The sequence below is a fragment of the Chrysemys picta genome, chromosome 7 (assembly GCF_011386835.1).
Source record: "Chrysemys picta bellii isolate R12L10 chromosome 7, ASM1138683v2, whole genome shotgun sequence".
Lineage (NCBI taxonomy): Eukaryota > Metazoa > Chordata > Testudines > Emydidae > Chrysemys > Chrysemys picta.
In genome coordinates, this window is record NC_088797.1 from 5,189,991 (window position 1) to 5,210,527 (window position 20,537).

Below are 20,537 nucleotides of genomic sequence, written 5' to 3' on the forward strand. Positions count from 1 at the left end.
GCTGTTTTGGGGTTTACACCAGCGGTCCCTAACTTTTTACGTTGTGCCCCCCCTTACCTCTGTCCAGGCCCCCCACAGGAGCCGCGGTCAGGACACAGGGCCAGGAACAGGGCCACGGCTGGGAGTAGGGCCGGAGAAGAGCTGGGAGCAGAGTGGGGCTCCCTTTCTGCCCGCAATGGGGGGTGGCCTGGACCTTGCCATGTCCCCCCGCCCCCGAACATTCCTCCATGTCTCCCTAATGGGGTGCGCCTCACAGTTAGGGGGACCACAGGTTTACACTAAGGTAATTTTCAAACATTTGTATTTGGCATCAGCTCTGATTCGCACTGGCACCAATTCTCCTCTCACTTGCACCGTGGTAACGGAGAGCGGAATTGGACTCACCTTCTCTTCAAGGGAGTCACGCAAACTTAAACAGACACTGATCTGAATCATTACCCCTCAGACTAACGTTCTGTCCAAACACTTACTGGTGAGGTTAGTTTAAATTTCTCCAATGTTTATAAAAAAGCCAGGCACAAGCCACGAGCACGCGCATATACACAAAATGGGCTTAAATTGTCATAAGGGAGATTTAGGTCAGACGTTAGGAAAAACTTCCTAACTGTAGACGAGCACTGGAACAAGTTACCTGGGGAGGCTGTGGAATCTCCATCACTGGAGGTTTTAAAGAACAAGTTAGACAAACACCTGTCAGGGAAAGTCTAGAATAATACTTAATCCTGTCTCAGAGCAGGGGACCGAACTAGACAATCCCTTGAGGTCCCTTCCTTACATTTCTCTGATTCTATGAAAAATTAAACTTTTAACTATTCCATAGCTCAGAAACTGCCAAACTTGCTTTAATGTTTGTTTTATAGCTGAATTATCAACATCCGGAGATAGCCGTTAATAATTAAAATGCGAACAGTCCCTTAATTATAGGCAATGCTACAGTACCATTCACTACTATATCATTGGTTAGCCTTCTGATGAAGAACATGACTAATTGTTTTGTTTGGAGATCCTCGAGAAAAATATTCTCAATAAGACTTTGATCTTTTCATTCCCTGTCAGTCTACCTGCCAGAGAAATGCACAGTGCTTAAAACAATGCACGGTTAAGCAATTAATCAATGGGTTCTGGTCAAACACGACATCTCTCTCAGTAAGAAAGAAACTGCACGGTCAGATACCCATCTTGTTCAAATTGGCACAGCTCCACTGAAGTCAGTTGAAGCCAGCCAAGGATCTGACCCAAGAAACGTTAAGGATCAGCTTCTCTTCTCACATCACTGGCAATGAGGATAGCTCTATGGACATCGGTGGAGATAAGCTGGCATAAGTGCTGGGTTTCTCTCTTTCATTCGACATTCTATCCATCTTCCATTATCCTGCGGGGAAATTGCAAAACTGCTATAAGGATTTTCTTTAATCCCTCTATCGTTTTATCTAAATTAAGGGGAGGGTAGAATCCTAAATTTTTTGGGTTAAATCCTAGAGTCCTTGCCCCTAGTTTCACAGGAGATGAGGAGGTGGTTGCTTGCAAGATTTGACCCCTATTACTTGGATGCTTTGGAGGCTGTGTGTCCTAGTGGTCAGAGCACTAGACTAGGACTCTGAAGACCTTGGATCTTTCTCAGTTCTTCCTGATCGAATGGATGACCTTGAACAAGTCACGTTTGCCCTCTCTGAGGCTCAGTTTCCACATCTGTAAAGCGGGGGTGATGATAATGACCTCCTCTGTATCGTGCATTGGAATCTACTGATAAGTGCTATATAAGACGTAGGCACTGATGATCCATATTTTTAAAATATCAGCAATAGTAGGACATTATCCACCACAAGTCTATTTCTTAACAAATATTTCACTGCAGGAGCAAACTTTTGTAATTACAAACCCATTAAAGCAGGGGTTCTCCAACTGGGGGTCAGGACCCCGCAGGGGGTTGCGAGGTTATTACATGGGGGGTTGCGAGCTGTCAACCTCCACCCCAAATCCCACTTTGCCTCCAGCATTTCTAATGGTGTTAAATATATAAAAAAGTGTTTTTAATGTGTAAGGGGGGGGGGTCGCACTCAGAGGCTTGCTGTGTGAAAGGGGTCACCAGTGCAAAAGTTTGAGAATCACTGCATTAAAGTAACGTCACTTTCAGTGTATTTTAATTTCTCATTCAAAACAGTCACTGTAATTTATCTTTAAAGCAGCTGCTTCTGGCCCCTTGGTGGTGATTGTAAAAATGACTAGTGACAAGGAGATTCTTTGCCACGGCCGGCTCCAGGCACCAGCCTAGCAAGCAGGTGCCTGGGGCGGCCAACGAAGAGGGGGGCGGCACGTCCGGCCGTTCGGCGGCGGGGCCGTCACTCCCTCTCGGGAGTGACGGCCCTGTCCTCTGCAATACCACCTTCAGCAACTGCAGTAAAAAATGACGTGGGGCCAGTTGGGGATTCAGTGTCACATTCTCTCTGAACTCCTGGAGTGCGTCAGTGTGATTCTTTCTAGCTGAGAAAGGCCTCCAGGAGGATAATCAGGGCCCACTGTGTGTCACTTGCAAACAGAGAGGCATGGGAAGAGAAGATACTGTAACATCAACCACGCACCATTGTGCAATCATACTGCAGGACCAGCTGTGGATTCCTTTGCCAGGCCTCGGCAGCAATGCTTGAAATCCTTGCCTGTGTGCCCAGTTGCAATTCCTGCTCAGGACTATGGGAGCACTGAGGGTGGATTGAAGGCAGGATCAGGCACTTAGTGTATATTTAAAAACAGAGGAGATGAAAATGCTATGACCTATCAATATGATCCATTTTTAATAAGGTGCACTTACTGCACAAACAGACAATACTTTCTCTATAGATCTAGCAGCGTTGCTTCATAAAAACTACTCCACGACTAAGATTCATGTAGTACCTCTGTGTGACTGGTAGTTAGTGGGCCAGCAGGAAGCTGCGTGGGGGGAAAAGTGCTGGGTGGAGGTGGTCGTGGTTTGGGGACGGTTGAGAGATTAGAGAGGATCTTTGGTCTGGGGCTTCTCCGAGGAGTAGCGTCAAGGAGCAAGGGAAAAGCTGCCAGAATGGAGGGTGTGATCTTACCCCGGTAACGTAGGTGCAGAATGGACTGGCCAGGTCAGCAGTGGACAGTAGGAATCATGTGTTCCAGCAAAGAGATTTAGAATTGCCTAATGGAAATCAGTGTGATAGGGTCCAGCCAATGAGCTAAATTAAATGAGATGGACAGGGCTAGATTCAATAGCATCTTTCAGTGCCTTTTGTCAGCTAGCCTATCCGATTGCAATACCAGCCCAGAGTTCCTAGACTTGGATGGCTATTGGGTTTACTTTGAAAATAAATGAACTACATCCTCAGAAACCCTGTTGTAGCCTCACTGAACCAGCTGTACCAGTTGCCATCAGCTGAGGACGGTTAGCATGGCAATTGGGCACAGGGCCCCTGCAATCTGGGTAACAGGTGGGTCCATCTGTGGCCTAGGACCCTACCAGCATTTCCTTCCAGCAGTCAGAGCTGTGCCTCCACCTGGCTCGCCCACTGCAGGGCTTTGTTTCAGAGCTGTAGCTGTTCTGAAGGCCCAAAGGAGAAGAGATAAGGGCCCAGCTGGCAAAACCAGCAAAACAGAATCATAGAAGATTAGGGTTGGAAGAGACCTCGGGAGGTCATCTAGTCCAACCCCCTGCTCAAAGCAGGACCAATCCCAGCTAAATCTGCCATCATCTGCCAGCATTTTCTGCCCATTTTGATGCCAAAAATCCATTGGGCTTCTCTGGCCAGGCACTTGGTGTGAAGTAAAACCAGCATCCACGTGACACCACAGTAAGCATGTGATGGGCTACCAGCCCCTTCTAGCTGTCTAGCCCAACTCCTCCTCCTGGACACAGGCTTTGATAGAGGCTCACAGGGAAAGGAGTTTGCATCAGGATCTCCTCCCAGGCAAGCTGTTGCATGGTCACTGCGGTCCCATCTCCTGTACCAGCACCTCTCTCCTGTTTCCCCTCGCTTCCCACCCATTCCTTGCGTACAGAACTTTCACGGAGCATGGAAGAGATTACTCTCCATTGGAGAAAGTCACTTGCCCCTCTGTTCTTCCCAGCCGCTGGCCATAGCCCCTAGAGAAGGACCAGGGGTCTCTCCAGCTCCTTGGAGGTAGAGGGAGACAGTGTTCAAATTGATTTGGATATTGAAGAGACCATCAGGGATTGATGAGAATGACGTGATTAGCCTCAAGACTATGGGGCGTGCTCCCTGGGACTGGCCAGAGGCCACATCTTCTAAAGGACAATATGCCTAGACGCATGAGTGCAACGTGGAGCCAATTGTTCAAGGAGCCGTCAGCTTGTATTGAAACACATGTTATATAGCTCTGCCACAGCCATAATTGCCCTGCCTTAGGTGTTTGGCTTGCCAAGGACATGCAAGGGAATATGCCCAAAGAGTCACATAGAGAATATTTCTCAGACCCTATAGGTGATGCCTGGTTTTGTTTGATGCAAGAAACCAGAGCGAATGCAGCATCTTGTCCCCTGAGTAATAACCTTGCATGTTGCAAGACACTGACTTCAAACAAGAGAAACTGACTTCCAGACCAAGTCATGCCATGTTGCTACTCCCGCCTGTGGAGGGAGGGAGGAAGAGAGAGAGAGAGAGACTCTACAGGAGTGCCCTAGTTAAAGCCATCAGGAACAAAAGAAGTTCCCTAGTGGTGTAGTGAAACCTCTACTCTTCTTAGCCTTCATCCTAGTACTGGGGCCAATGCACCGTCTCTTGTCAGCTCCAGCATTCATTCCAGAGTCTGCATAGACCCAAATGTAGACTGTGGAGCCAGGAGACAACAGCAAGCATCTAAACAATTAAGCATCTGAATCATCCCTCCACCCCCACCCCATACACACTTTCCCTATGGGGAAGGCACCTCCAACTTTGCCCTCTAAAGGATAGGGAAGTATAATCAAGGCTATGGTGATGCTGGGTGCCAAAACTTCAGAAGGGCTGATTGGATGAATAACTTGGGTCAAAGGTAAGCAGTGGAGCAGCCCAATGTTCCTGATTGGGGGAGTCATTTGCAGAACACCAGCTTTCAGGTAAGGAACAAACTTGCCGCGTGTTTGCTTATTGCAAACAAATTATTGTTGGACTCTGAGAGCCTGATTAGGACTCTGAGAGCCAGTGCACATCGTTGATTTGTGAGATCAGAATCAAGCTCATTGCAACCACATTATGCACGCCTATTGAATGTTACATGTAAGTTCTTCATACTTTGGTCAGGTCGACATTGACAATCTGAACAAAGATTGTCCAAGAAGCTGAACTTCCCTGAGTAGTCACTTCTAGTACTGGTGAAAGATAAAGGACAATTGTTTCAAAATCCAGCTAGGGTGATTAACTGGCCAAGAGAGAAGAGGTACAATATAAGAACGTTGAAATCAAGTCATGTATTTTGCTCTATGAGTACGTCTTTAAAATCTTGACCTCCTGCATTTCCACCTAACTTTACAGGAAAGACAGGGAAATCTATTTTGAAATTCTGTACACAGAAAACGAAGAGCTTTCCTTCACCTTTTATTTGGCTTGAGTCCACAGCCAGTGTGGTCTACAGTACTAGAGCAAACACAAAGGACCTGCTCCTTTTGAAGTCAATGAAAGTTTTGCCATTGAAATGAATAGGAACAGGATTGGATCCAAAATGGGCTTCGTCGGTTCATTTTCTCGTTCTGTATTTTCAGTACAGCTTACGTGGCTAATTGCAGTCAGAGCAACAGACAGGTAGCAATTTGAAGATTATATAACTGGACTGTTTCTTGTCTCATTTACATTGATGTATCTATATAATCAGTTCATTTCAGTCCATTACTGTTGTTTCTCTGTGAAATTGCTATTCTCTCGCTTGACTGGCTGCCCAATTCCCCCTCCTCAGTTGGATGAGTAATTGTAAAGCAAACAAGCAAAGGAAGGAGACTTAACAATGGATAATGATAGGATAACACAAAAATAGGAAGGTAAATTAACTTTCTAACACATCTTGAAATGTCAAGAGAAATAGTTACAGGGGTTATTTGCTCACTTTCTTTGCTTTATTTTCTTTGTGGAATTGATTGATATAAAATCTACTCAGTTTCTCCCAACAGCATATATTTAATGACCATTTGGTGCGTTCATATATCATCACTGATGTCACAGGGTGTTAGTGGCTACCGGCATGATAAAGGAAACATGACAGCAAAAGATGCATGTTTTTGTATTCATTCTGATAGGTGCTCCTTTGATTGCAGGTTTGGAACCTGGTGACCCTAAAATTCACTTTATTTTGCTTCCTTGACCATTTAAAACATGTGTCAGAGTTGACCTGAACATATGGTACGAGTAGAGCTCGGTGAATAATTGCTCTGCATGTTTGGTGGGCAAACCAAAAAATCCAGGAAAAAAATCATTTTGGGTTAAGCTGAAATGAACTTTTTTAACTTTTTTTTTCTCATTGAAACAAAAGCTGACTCTTCTTTCTGTATGTGGCTTTTATTGCTTTTTTTGTTAAATTGAGCGAAATTTTCAAATAAAACATCATTTTGAAACAAGTCAAAATATTTCATTTTTTGAAAATGTCAATACAAATGTGTTTGACTTTTTTCTGAAAGTTTCTGCCAAAAGGGGGGGAAATCTGCTGAATTCAACCCAAGTTTGCAAACAGTTTTGGTTGACCTCAAAGAGCAACTTCTAGCAAATAAACCATTGGCCCAAAAAAAAAATGTCTCCAGCTCTAAGTGCAACATAGTTATTGAGCTATTTTTAAAGCAAGAGAGACATGACAAAGTACACAAATATACATGTCACACATATACATGCTTCCCATTGATTTGTAGCTCTGGGAATTCCAATAAATGGATATACTACTGGGTTAGCATTAACAATGAGCAGCTCTCCAGCTAAACAATTGTGAAGAGAAACAGTGGCTGTGGTGTTAACCCCTGTACGCTCTGGTGCATTTTCTGCCGGAGGCCTAGGATTTGCTCTAGCTAAATTAAGCAATGCTAGAAAACCTACAGCCGCCAAATACAACTATTTAGCAATGTTATGGGGACAAATTGCAGCAAACTAGGGCATGAGTTTAACGCTGGCTTTCCTGAAGTGAAAGTGCACTTTAAGCATTGGGCCAAGATCTTTAAAAAGGGAGCCTAAAGTTAGGGTCAGAGGCCTGGATGTACAAAGGGCTTGGGCAAGTTATGTAGGTACCTCTAACTTTAGGCTTCCTTTTCTTAATCTTGGCCAACATTTCCATCCATAAGTCATTGCACGGGGTGAATCAATTCAGACAGTAAACATCCCTCTTATTTGTCTCCTTTCACTTAGTTTTTCCAGAACGGGAAAAAAAGCTCATTTGAAAAATGTGTAAGACTTTTGCCCCTGCCCTCTTACCTCTCCAAAAGCACCTTATTCTCCAGCCCATTGCTCTGTGCAAATGACATGGTTAGTCCATTGCCAGTACATACTGCTTGGGAGCTGCCAGCAGAGGTCCCAGAGATCCTCCCCCCATCAATTACCACTGTCCCTACCCCTTGGCCATTATGCACTTGAGAAATATTGTGCTACTTTTTACCTGCTGCACTGTTGCGATCAGAGGTCATGTAATGGTCCCTTCTGTCTTTACAGTCTACAAAAACTGTAGACTGCCATTCCATTCCTTTCCTGCCACTCCATTCCTTTTTCTGTTCGTCGGGGTGTGGACTTGGTTGGGTTTTTATACTGGGTTGTGTTCTGTAATCTTTCCACTCTTCCTTCCGGTGGCGGATTTAGAGTTAGTGGGGCCCTGTGCGCAGCTTCATTTTCGGGGGGCCCTCTCGGGACCCAGCCAAGAAAAAGCTCTTAGCTCTCCTCCATTTTTCATTCTTTTTTTTCTTCCTCCTCCTCCTATATTATAAGTAATGGGAAGTAAATGAAAATGAAGTGAGGTACCTTGATTGGGGCAGGGGGTTGGGGTGCAGGAGGGAGTGCGGGGATCAGGCTCTGAGAGGGAGTTTGGGTGCAGGCTCTGGGTGTTGGGGTGTGGGAGGGAGTCAGGGGGGCGGCTTTTACCTTGGGCAGCGCGGCTCCCAAAGCGACCGGCACACGTACCTCTCTGGCAGCGGCTCCCAGGCAGGGGGGTCAGGGGGTCTCCACAGGCACCGCCCCCGCAGCTCGCATTGGCCACAGTTCCCAGCCAATGGTTAGAGGGCCCTTAATCATATGAGAATTGTAGATTGATTTCCCTGAAGATCAAGCTGAGAATATTTTCCAGGGTTTTGCAGAAGGAAGTAGTACTTTCTGGGAATTAATCACTGCCTGCGGCCTGGTCTACGCTACACGGTTTGGTCAGCCTCGCTATGGAAGTGTCTTCACTTAAATTTGGCTCCCGCCAACATAAGCTTCTCTCTACGCTGACCTAATAACACTGCCTCCCCGAGCGGCTTAGAGTCACATGCCAAGGCAGTATCCGTGTAGACACGGCATTGTTTACTTTGACTGTAACCGGCTTTTAGGAGCTGTTGCACAAGGCCCCACTACTGACAATACCATTGGTACAAGCACTCCTGGTGAGGACACACACCGCTGACACAAGGAGCCAAGTGTGCACAGACACAAGCGATTTAATAACTGTTGTGGCTGAATGCCAATGTAAGTTTGGTGCACGTAATTTTGTAGTATAGACGTGGCCTGAGAGGAGCCGGCGATCCTACCATAGCTCATTAATTGACTCAGTTGGCCATTTGTCCCTGTGGATTGGCCTGGGCTGAGGTCATTATTGCTATTCTAAAAGTAACATTACAGAACACAATAACAAACCCTGAAGGGGTGGATTATGCAATAGGTGATACAGTGCCACCTGGCATGGTCTGGGACTTCTTTTAGGGAATTCATGCCCTATACATTAGTACATACATTGGATTTTTCAAGACAGTTCTTGCACTTCAGAACTGCTGGCTGCTTTCAAAAGTCCTCCGAATTTCTCTGTGTACCTTCTTGCATCTGGAGTGTGAGTCGTGGGGTCTGGCTCTCCTCTTGGTTACACTGACTGTTTATTCTATTGAAGCCAGTGGAATTACATGGGCTTTTCCTGTCTTGCCCTGATGTAAGTGAGCAGAGAATCAAGTCCTTTGTCATTGTTTTGTGCTTATGAAAACAAGCAGATAAAATTTGATGACTCGGGAGGTGGCGGGGAAAATCAGCACAAAGAACGTATGCGTGTTTTAAATTCACAACCCTGCCTACTTAGCCAAATAATGCTGTAACTGTCTTTAACAGCGTCTCCTCGAATCTTAATTACTTAAAGGTCCAAAAAATAAAAAATAAAATCCCCAAACCCACAGATCTGTTGTAACAAATATACTACACACAACTGCTCTGTATTACAGGGCTTGTTTGTCATTAGTAGCTCTGCTACGACAGGTTTTTCTAACCCACTGTCCATGTACAAGTGTATAGGATCACAAACAGGTCCCTTGCTTCTCTTTTGTTGCCATCCTTCTTTGCAAAGTGGCAGTACTTAAGCCACACTTTCAGCAGCTAAACAAAGTGGACTGTACCAAGACATGAATTTGTATTCTATGAAATCATTCATGATGCATTTTATTTGATTTGGCTTTTGTTTGGTTTTTCCATAGTTTCATGAAATGTGGTGTTCACGCTGGCCCAGATGCTGATGTTCGCATTGAATAGCACATCACTTTACTTTAGGATGTTAATCCTGGAGACCTTCCTTCTTTAGTCCCACAGTTGGGGAATTTGCTCGAGTGAGGTCTGCTGCAAAGGGCCATAGTTTGAGAATTAAGAAACTGAACAAACACCCAAGTATTTGTCTTAATTCCAGAGACTTCAGCCTATCTGTAACTTACAAAAGTAAAGAAAAGAATCAGCTTTCTTGAGAGGATTGTCTACTCAACACTCCTGAAATCTAGAAGTATCCTATTCTTGTAGCCAATTTAAGATATCCCCTGACATGAATATTCATTCCAGCAAAGGTTTTGTGCTTTCAATGTTTTTAATAGCAAAAATTTACCAAAGTAACTTTTCATTAATTAACATTCTCAGATCAATTCTATTTCACATTAAATTGGTTTAATCGGATTCATAGCACATGAATCAAAACATCCAGATACTGACCTGGAGGGGTGTCCAACCGCAGAAGAAGAAGATGCACGTGAAACACAATTCTAAATGTTTCCCACTGATTGGGCTGATTATACGTGTATTTCAATGACTTCCACTTACCGTATGGAAAGTCAATCAAAAGTGAACATAACACTTCCACAATATTAGTAGGAAATGTTATTCTGGACAACATTGTTCCCAGGTGCTCTGTGTACAATTGTCAACTACAAGTGACTTGCTACATAAATAAAGTAGTTAGTGATTAAAAGTTTACGCTGTTTTGTTTGTGTCGGGGGGGGGGGAAGATTGTTTTTGTGAGTTTTTTTTGTGAAATACAATATGACAGGAAAATATTTGACTTGGAATACTTGCTGACACAAAATTCTACACAGTAGTTTAAACTCAACAGATTAATTTCACTTGACTTAGTGTAAAATGAGATTTAAGTTGAATAGCACATTTTATGTAAGAGACATTGAAAAGTCATTAGCAAACAACCTGGCCTGCTAGCTGATAACTTATATGCTATGTCTTGTGCCAAAAAAGTATGCTAATGATGCTAATTCGTTACATAAAGTACAGTGTATTATCTCCACTATGTACCTATGATGTAACACTATAGTGTTAAACAACTGACATTTTATTCTTTAAGGCCTGATCCTTTTCCCACAGAGATCAGTTTTACATTATCCTGATTACAAATTGGCAAGGCATAAATATTTTTCCTAAATACAAGACCAATTTTTAAATGTTTATCCTGGCTGTCTCTGTAGCGTTTCTATTAAAAATATCGCAGAGCTCTCATTCAGTGAAACTAGTTCAGCATCGGTCAGCCAGGTGTCGTTAACATTGCATTGCAAAGCCGGTATTGGAGTGGTCCCAAACAGAAAGGATGCCAGCCACAAATGGCTCAGTTTTTATTCCATGCCCTCTCCCACATGGGACAGCTCGTGAGCAAAGTTATGCATGTGCTTTAGTGCAGGCAAAACTAGGCCCTTAGCAAGTCCAGACTCCATCTACATCAGGTACTTTACCTTCTGATCTTCAACTGTCTCCTTGGAGATAGCTATGCCGGCCAGTAAGGTGAATCGGCCCTTTTCATATAGCTATGGGGGCTATTCTATTTACGTTGTGCTCACAGCGTGCTAGGGGCTCTACAGACTAACGAAGGTTTTATCATCGACACACACGTCAATTCCACCGTTTTCTGTGGCTGGAGCTTTCAGAGGAGACTCTGAAAACCAAGGTCCCGTCTGCTCTGTGTGGACGTTAAAGAACTTGTAGTATTTTCATAACTCTAAATATTTACCTTAGGGCAAAAAGGACACTATCTCCATTGTCATACAGCTCTACATCAGCTGTATCTACCGAACTTCAGTAAAGCTGTTTGTAGCTGTAAAGGGCGTGATCCTATGCAGATAAACGTAACCCTTTGCTGCTAAACAGGGCCATTGACTTCAAAGGGCCTAGTCGTGAATAAATATAGGAATAAATACAAGGATATATGAACATTTTGCAGGATCAGGGCCACAGTATGTAAAGTGTCCTGGAAAAGTCAAGTATCACTATAATTCTTAAACCGTTCTGCCTTTTATTCACACTAAAAGCCAACATAATACCAACTTCCAGTCAGAAGAACATGCGTTATGCATTTTCCCTAAAGGAAAGCAGAAAAGCTAGGAAAAACAGAATCAGAATACAGGACTTGTGTACAATTCAGATTAAATATGTAGCATGTAATGGGCAGGGCTGAACTATAATAAAACTAAATATTCATGAATATTAACAATCATGTATGTGTTAAAAGAAACCCAGGAACAGCAGGCAAGAATGGAAAAATATTGTTAACCTCTGCTGCCATCTGCTGGCATTGATGTGCCAATGCATGCTTACTCCTAAACCAGAGAACATGGATGGTGATTGTTATGCCAGGGATTTGGTCAGTTACACTGTTTTTGAGTTGTGTGAAATATTCACATTCAGCTTCTGCTCTGACTGATCTTGTGTTTGTGGCTCGATACGTGCTGCATGTGTCGACGCCGAGCAGGTAGCTAAACAAGTAGCTACTATGTGCCAATGCTCCTTGTTCCTCACATCAGCTATTCTCGTTGCCAGCAAGCCTAATGTCCCATCAATTTTATTTGAGACTTTTCAGGAGGGAGGTGTGCGGCTTGCTGGGTGGTAGTGGGGGTATGTTTTTGGGGGGAAAGGGGGGAGTAGGGCACATACCAGACATTGCAATTGCTTCCCTCTGGATGTTTAATTTTGTTGCTCTTCTTTTAAAATATTTTTTACTGGAAACAAATCTTCCAGCAGATGCTTGCAAACTTCCTGCCCCAGGAAACCAAATGGCCAGGTTCACAGAGCATTGTTGCAAACCGAGGTCCGGATCCGTAGCTGATGTAAATCAGCATTATGGAATGTTGCCAGCCTTCGGGATTTTTATCCTGAGTCCTGGGATATTTGTGTTCAACCCTTGAGAAATGGCAATACTGGTTGGCTCATTGGCTTCAGGGGAGCTGCAGCAATAGGATCAGGCCCTCCAGGCCGTGTGAGTCTCAGAAAAGTGGCTATAGAGAAGGTCACTTTGCAAAGGTATTGAGGCCCCCACTCCAATCCCCTGAGAGGTGCTATTCCTCCTGGCTACTTCACTTTCAGCTAGTTGACTAATGTTGATTCCTAATGGTCTACTAGCAATATCTGCAGACACTGGTCGTCGGGCCCAGCTCTTTCCCTCCAGTGGCACCATGACTGGCTCCTTGGTTCTCTCTCTCTCTGAAACAACCCCCATCTCCACCTTCTCTCTCCAGGTTTCAGAAAAGCAGCCGTGTTCGTCTGTATCCGCAAAAAGAACAGGAGTACTTGTGGCACCTTAGAGACTAACAAAATTATTTGAGCATAAGCTTTCGTAGCTCCATTATATTATGCTCAAATAAATTTGTTAGTCTCTAAGGTGCTACAAGTACTCCTGTTCTCTCTCCCCACTCTCGAAATCTTGAAGGGAGATCTGAGGCCCCTTTTCCTCCAGAAAGGAACTAATCTTTTGGAAGATGCCTATAGCATCCTGAGGCCATCCCTTCCCGCCCAACATCTTGACTGAAGAAGAGGTCTACGTCCCTTCTTTCCCTTCTGAATGTTTTTCTGTGGAACAGGGTCTGACTCTGTCTCTCCTGGTTGCACCAAACAGGTCTGGGCTTTGTGTACTTCTCAAAATCCAAGGGTGTGTCAGCACCACTGCTGGGAGGTCTGATTCTCAGCGCAGGTAGAGCCTTGCCCAGGTGAAACAAGAACCGCTGCTCAGCCCCTGGGTCCAAGCTTGGCGACTAGCCTAAGAGGCCGCCCATGCAGCAGCGTCCACACTGCTAGTCCACATGCTAGTATGCGTCTGTCTACCCAGGCTGGAGATCACACCTCCCAGCTGCTGTGTAGCCATAGGGGTGAAGACTTTCTGGGTATCTTAGCTATTACTTTGGTAAAATCTGTAAAACCCTAGGCAGACTTTCCCGGGATGAAGGGTGGTGGGAGGCGTGTGTCAGGTTCTGTCTACACTTGCAGGTCGGGATGTGATTCCTTTCTCGAGTAGGCACACCCACACTAATTCTCATTGATCTAGCTGACTAAAAATAGCAATGGAGTCGTGGTAGCATGGACCATGGTGAGCAACGGCTCAGGCTAGCTGCCCCGGGTGTAAATCATCAGGGGGGAAATTGCTGTCTTACTAAAGTGTTGTTCACTTGCTGGGTAAGGAATACATCACAAAATGTTTAGCTGCACACCATGGAATTTCCCATAGCTCTGACAAACTTATTTATGATCAGCCCTAAGTTACCTCAAGCAGGACATTTCTCGTAACGGTGAACCTAATACATGCCAGTGAACGGAGATGAAATCCCTAAAACTTGGCTAAAAGCAGGTCTGAGACAGAAGCACCCACTTCAACATCTGCAAATTGATCAGACAGTTTAAAAGTGTCGCTATTAGGATGCTGAGAATCTATACTAGTCAATTAGCTTGCAGTGAACTAACTATGCACCATAGGCAAATGCATTTTTCCAACTCTTTTAGGAGCTACAGAAAAGGGGCACATGATGATGATAAAATACCGCATATCAAAAAGAAAAATGGGATTGAGAGGTAAGTAATACTAATGACTTCAATGCAGCTATATATCATGATCTGGTAGAATGCAAGGGGATAGCTATAATACTTTGAAACAGGGCCCAGTATGTTTGATGCATTGGTCTTTAAAGGGAGAAAGTTATTATACAATTTTCACCTCATGCTTTAAAACAAATGGAAAATCCCCACTGAGTTAAGGCATTGAGAATGCATACAAGGTAACTGGAGAAAATCTCAGCTCATACAAAATTGCAGCTGTTATCTGGAATACTTCAATTCAAACAACACAGATCTCTTTACTCCCTGCCTGAATGGGTTTTAGACTTAATAATAAACTTACATATTGAGTTGGGATTAGATATTTTTGCCTCCACATCATAAGCATAAAGACTTGGAGGATCAAAATATGTTTTATTATTTTTGGCACAGCTTATAAGGTATAACTTACAAAATATTCAATGCAATAGACAAAGGTAGTGGAGATGTTGTGATTACTCATAAGAACATAAGAACTCCATACTGGGTCAGACCAAAGGTCCATCTAGCTCAGTATCCTGTCTTCCGACAGTGGCCAATGCCCGGTGCCCCAGAGGGAATGAACAGAACAGGTAACCATCAAATGATCCACATGTAACAACCAATAGTTCACCACTCATTAAACACTGTATGTATTTCCTGTCCTATTACAGTCAATACAGAGTTTTTTTGTGGCATGTTTACTTTTTTATTTGTATTGTGGTAACACTTAAACTTGGGCATGGATGGGAACCCCATGGGTCTAGGCCCTGTACAGACGTGGAATAAAAAGATGGTCCCTTCCACAGAGAGCTTACAAACTAAGGAGAAGACAGGAGACAACCATCGGCTACAACAGACAGATGGGGTGGGTGGGGGGGAAGACAATGAGACAATCCTGGCCAGCATCAGAAGCTGAGATCTCGGTGCACGCCACCTGCCAGACCACTACTAAGATATTTGCAGCCACAGTGGCAGAGGTGAGGTTTAAGCGAATACCAGGACTATTCTAAATTCACAGAGAAGCAACTTGGCTACAAAAGAGTTCATGCTGACCGTGTGCTTCAGTGGAGTTCAGCTAACTCCCAACATTACTTTTTTTTTAAACAAAAATTATCCATCTTCTAATCCCCCCTAAACATTAAAATGCCTGGTAAACAGTTAAAAGACCTAGCCAGTTCCCACTGCATTTAAACCTTTCCCCTCCCATCTGACTAGCACCAACTCCCCAATCTTCATTCTGCCCCTAGCATTTTTTTTTTTTTTTTGGAAATGTAAACAAACATCACAATGACTAAGGGCTTGTCTACACTGGGGACGGGGATTGATCTAAGATACGCAACTTCAGCTACGCTAAGTCAAAGTATCATAGTTCGTCTTACCTGGCCGTCCTCACGATGGCAAGTCGACTCTGCTTACTCCTCCTGCCAAGGTGGAGTACGGGCGTCGATTCGGGGATTGATTTATCGTGTCTAGATGAGATGCGATAAATTGATCCCTGATAGATCGATAGCTACCCACTGATCCGGCGGGTAGTGTAGACGCAGCCTAAGAGTATTGTGGCCCAGGCTGTCGGGTAATGAAAAGGGAGGGGGGGGAAAAGCAACACGATACTGCATTCTGCCATGGTGAGATGAATGTACCTCTGTGTAGAGCCTGGAGGAAATACTTCTGAATGTGCAGCCAGATCAAGCGTTTGCTTCAGCCTGGTTCAAACCCAGCAAGAAACACATTGCTTAAGGTTGAGTCAGTAGGAAAGGAAACAAACAGTTTATACGCCCCAAAAAGAGCTTTCCTTTCTAGACAAGGTCTAAGTTAAGGTGTGAATTTAAACTGCTATATACCAGTGTAAACCCCATTTGGACATTCTTAGTCCGGTAGAAGAGTGAATTTTTTTGGTTTAGCTCAAACGCCTTGCCAAATGGCATAAACTGAACCAGCCAAAAAGCCACTCTTATACAGATATAAGCCCCTTTTATTCCAGTATAACTTTCCCATGTAGACAAGGGCCTTAAGGACTCTCCAGTAAAATTAATCTGAATTAACTAAAGGTGTGAATTTAAAGTGGATCAGTGAACTGCATTAAATCCCTGTGTGGATAGTTATTCAGAATTGAAGTGGCCTTAATTCAGTTAAAACCAAATGAAGGCAACTTTAATTCTATCTAGAAGTGCTCACACAGGGGTTTAGTGCAGTTAATTCGGATTTCCTGAGTGTCCTCCTGTAGACATGGCCTTATTCATCTTTTTTTTAGTCGTTTCCTAGTTCTTGCTTCCTGACTACATGGTGTGGGCAAGTACTTACCTCTTGCTCAACGTTCTGCTAGTTCCTAGTGAGCCCGGTTCCTGCTTTCCTTAGTGCAGGGTTTTTACAAACCGCTTCATATATAGTTTAACTTCCCCAGTACAGCTCTGATTCAGCAAAGCATTTAAATTCCATTGAAGTTACTGCTTAAGAACATGCTTAAGTGCTTCCCCACCTCCCACACCCAAAGTACTATTCTCCTTGGCAGCAGATCAACCAAACAAAAGAGAAATGTCGGCATTTTGCTAGCCCGGAGAGATTCTCTGTGAAAAATGTTAGAAAACTTTTCAGAAGTGAACTTCCGACCAACTTTCAAAACATCGCTTCACTTTAAAACTCCTTTTCTGTGTTCACCATACTTCACAGAAGAAAAAAATGGTGCGGGATTGAAATACAACGTGCTGGGTTTCTGGGATATTGGCATTTGTGGGGATGTCAGAGGTGAACATTTATTTTCTTCCCACCTTTTAGTAATTTGAAACTTCTTTATGGTCATTACATTTTCAATAGGCCATAACAGGAAAAAATGGACAAAAGCCCATTGAAGTTTAGTGGCTGTCCCGGTAATTTCATGAGGGCCAGCGAGTCACCCATTAATGGGTTTTGTAGATGCTCAGCTCTTGTAAGGGTTAGGCCCAATGTTAGACATAGGACTTTAAAAAAACCCTTTGTGTCAGACGCAAGGTATTTGAATTCTATATTTACTGCATGTAATTACTAGTCATTTTTCTTTGTCTCAGGTGGCACAGAGCTGTGTCTACTAACTGACTGAAATAAAATCTCCTGATACCCAAAGATGACGACTCCTCCAGTGGAAGTGACTCAGGTTGTCTTGAAATCTGTGAAAATGAGAAAAAAGGTTTTATGACGCATATGAGGACAACAATGGGGAAAAATGCTTCCGTTCTATCGAAGAACATATTAAAAAACTCAAACTACATGATGACGGCCTTGTAAATCTAACTAGCTACAGAGCAGGTGGCTTTTCTGGAGCACATGGAGCACATCTTCCAAAAATAATTAAGGCGTTGACATCTCCCAGAGGATTTCCAAAAATGAAAACATGGAAACTTTCTCAGAATGGTAATTTAACATTGAATGAGGGATCAGTCCTGATTCTCTGTGCCTCAGTTCCACCCTCTCATTAACCTCAGTGATGGATTTTCTTCTCCGTAGCAGAACCAGGTCTTCTGAGTGTGTCCATGAAATACAGGACTAGGTTCATGAGAGCTAACATGGCTCTGAAACAAATACTGACCTTTAAGAAGCCCCAGAAATCTTCAGGTTTGTTAACAACTGTACTAAAATATAGTAGAAGTTCTGAGTTTGAGGTTTACATGTGCATACATTCGATCAGGGTTTTCAGAGGGGGCTACCCCGTGCTCTGGATGTCCCTAAGCCTCTGAATGCCAGCTGCTGGGAATGGATGACAGGGATTGGGACACTAGATGATCACCCTGTTCTGTTCACTCCCTCTGAAGCATCTGCCACTAGCCACTGCTGAACGACATGATACTGGGCTAGACTGACCATACTAGGTCAGACCAACGGTTCTTCTTATGTACACTCCAGAACTGGTGCAAGATCTTGCAGGCTTCCGTTAGATATGCTGTTTGATACTGCATGGCAACTTCATTGAATAAAGTGTAGTTGCTGACTAATAGCACACTTTCATTCCAAGAAATCAGCAGCACTGGTCTACAATTCAACCTTCATTTCTAGAGGTGATTCTGTAAAATAAGCTTGCCTTTGGGAGGTGGTGTTGTCAAGGTTTCCTTTGAGGATGAGGACTGAGAGGTCAGAGATGGAGTGCTCGCTTTGTGGAAAGTGTTTGCCCATGGGTGGTGTGTGTGTTTTTTTGTCTTTTATCACTTTTCTGTGTGAGTTCATTCAAGAGGGTAATGCTTATCGGGTATCGCCCCCATAGTTGTTGGGGCATGTAGGGCACTGGATGAGGTACACTACAGGTTGTTGTGGTAGGCGACCCTCCATGCACAAAGTGGCAAAGTGGTCTCGGTTCTCCTGATGGGCAGATGAGCGGGGCGTTTCCCCCTTGGCTGCCCCGATCCAGCTCATTTTGGACTACCTCCTTCACCTTAGGGCCCAGGGCCTGGCGCCTTCGTCGGTCAAGGTGCACTTGGTAGCCATATCGGCCTTCCACCCGCCGGTGCAGGGCCACACGGTGTTCTCCCATGCTATGACTGGCCGATTCCTTAAGGGATTGGATTGTCTCCTCCCATACGTCAGGCCCCCAGTCTCACAGTGGGACCTGAACCTGGTGCTGGCCCGCCTCACGGGCCCCCCGTTTGAGCTGCTAGCTACATGCTCCTGGTTGCACCTCTCATGGAAGGTAGCCTTCCTGGTGGCGATCACGTCAGCTAGACGGTTCTCGTAACTCAGGGCCCTGACCTCTGAACCCCCGTACATGGTGTTCCAGAAGGATAAGGTCCAGCTCCACCCACACCCTTCCTTCCTCCCGAAGGTGGTCTCCGGCTACCACATGGCTTCCTTCCTCCCGAAGGTGGTCTCCGGCTACCACAGGACATTTTCCTGCTGGTCCTCTGCCCCAAGCGTCCAGTGAGGAGCGCCGCCTCCACACACTGGATGTGCGACGGGCTCTGGCTTTCTACCTGGAGCGGACAAAACCATTCAGAAAATCCTCGCAGCTGTTCATCGCCTCGGCCGAATGCATGAAGGGTCAGCTGATCTCCACTCAGCGACTCTCCAACGGGATCACATTGTGTAGCCGTACCTGTTATGACCTGGCGGGAATCCCCCTGCCGTCAATTGTGAGGGCACACTCAACTAGGGTGCAGGCCTCATGGCCGCCTTTTTGGCCCATGTCGCCATCCAGGACATTTGTAGGGCTGCTACATGGTCTGTAGTTCACACTTTCACCTCGCATTATGTGATCGTCTCCCAGACCAGGAAGGGTGCTGGGTTCGGCAGGGCTGTGCTCCGTCCTGAGAGTCTGTGTACTCCTATCCACCTCCAGCAGATATAGCTTGGAATCACCTATTGTGGAATACACATGAGCAATCACTGGAAGAAGAAAAGAGAATTACCTTTTCCGTAACTGATGTTCTTCGAGATGTGTTGCTCATGTCTATTCCACATCCCACCCTCCTTCCCCGCTGCCGGAGCTGTCTGGCAAGAAGGAACTGAGGGTGGGGGAAGCACGCAGCTCCCTTTATACCGCGCCAGGCAGGCGCCACTCCAGGGTTGTGGGGGGCGCTCCCCCCTATGGGTACTGCTAGGGGAAAAACTTCTGGTACCGGTGCACGTGGCAAGCATGCACACCTACTATGGAATACACATGAGCAATCACTCAAAGAAGAACATATGTGACACACCTTTTGAAAATAACACACAAAGTCAGTTTCTATCAAGAAGCTCCTGATGTTAACACTGGGACGTGAGCGAGTTTGGCTACTGGAACTAGAACAGGAGATAAAGAGGAGCAGGTCGGTCACCAGAGCTGTCCCTGGAAGGGATTAGTAAGTAATGAAAGGTTTCACTGAGCCCATCCAGCATTAGTACTGCCAGCCTCCAAGTGTTCAGTGTGTGTGTCACAGCACGGGAAGAACTGAGATGAGGGAAGAGGAGAATATAAAGAACACAAATTATTTTATGTCGGCTGAGCTGCCCATCTCTAGCTCAGAAATGGCACTGTGATGTTTCTAAACTCTCTCCATCTCCTTTTCTTTCAAAGCAACCATCCAGCTGGATGTGAACGTCCTGGAGGAACAAGCAGAGAGGTTAACTGGGGAAAACACGGTTGTGAGAGCAAGGCAAACCAGGAGACACTTGTCGGTGACATCTCTGACAGCTGAACTCCAAACGGTAGAATTTTGACGATGGTCAGACAACTAAAATAAATGTCTTTTATTAAATTGTGTGTGCAGGCCCCACTGGAGTCAATGGGAGATTTGCCTGATTGGAGGCTCAGACCCAGAATATTTTCCTCATTCAATTCCCTGCCCCTGTAGACTC

The 20,537-nt window shown here is 44.8% G+C and overlaps 1 protein-coding gene across 1 annotated transcript in view; it reads left to right on the plus strand.

The window, feature by feature from the left end:
• C7H3orf49 (chromosome 7 C3orf49 homolog) overlaps positions 1–20,537 on the plus strand; it is a 58,473-nt gene that overhangs the window by 33,764 nt on the left and 4,172 nt on the right. Inside the window, 4 exon segments of the mRNA XM_065552760.1 lie at positions 14,172–14,240; positions 17,285–17,497; positions 17,758–17,828; positions 20,257–20,387. Of these exon segments, the coding sequence (XP_065408832.1) occupies positions 14,172–14,240; positions 17,285–17,497; positions 17,758–17,828; positions 20,257–20,387 (484 nt within the window).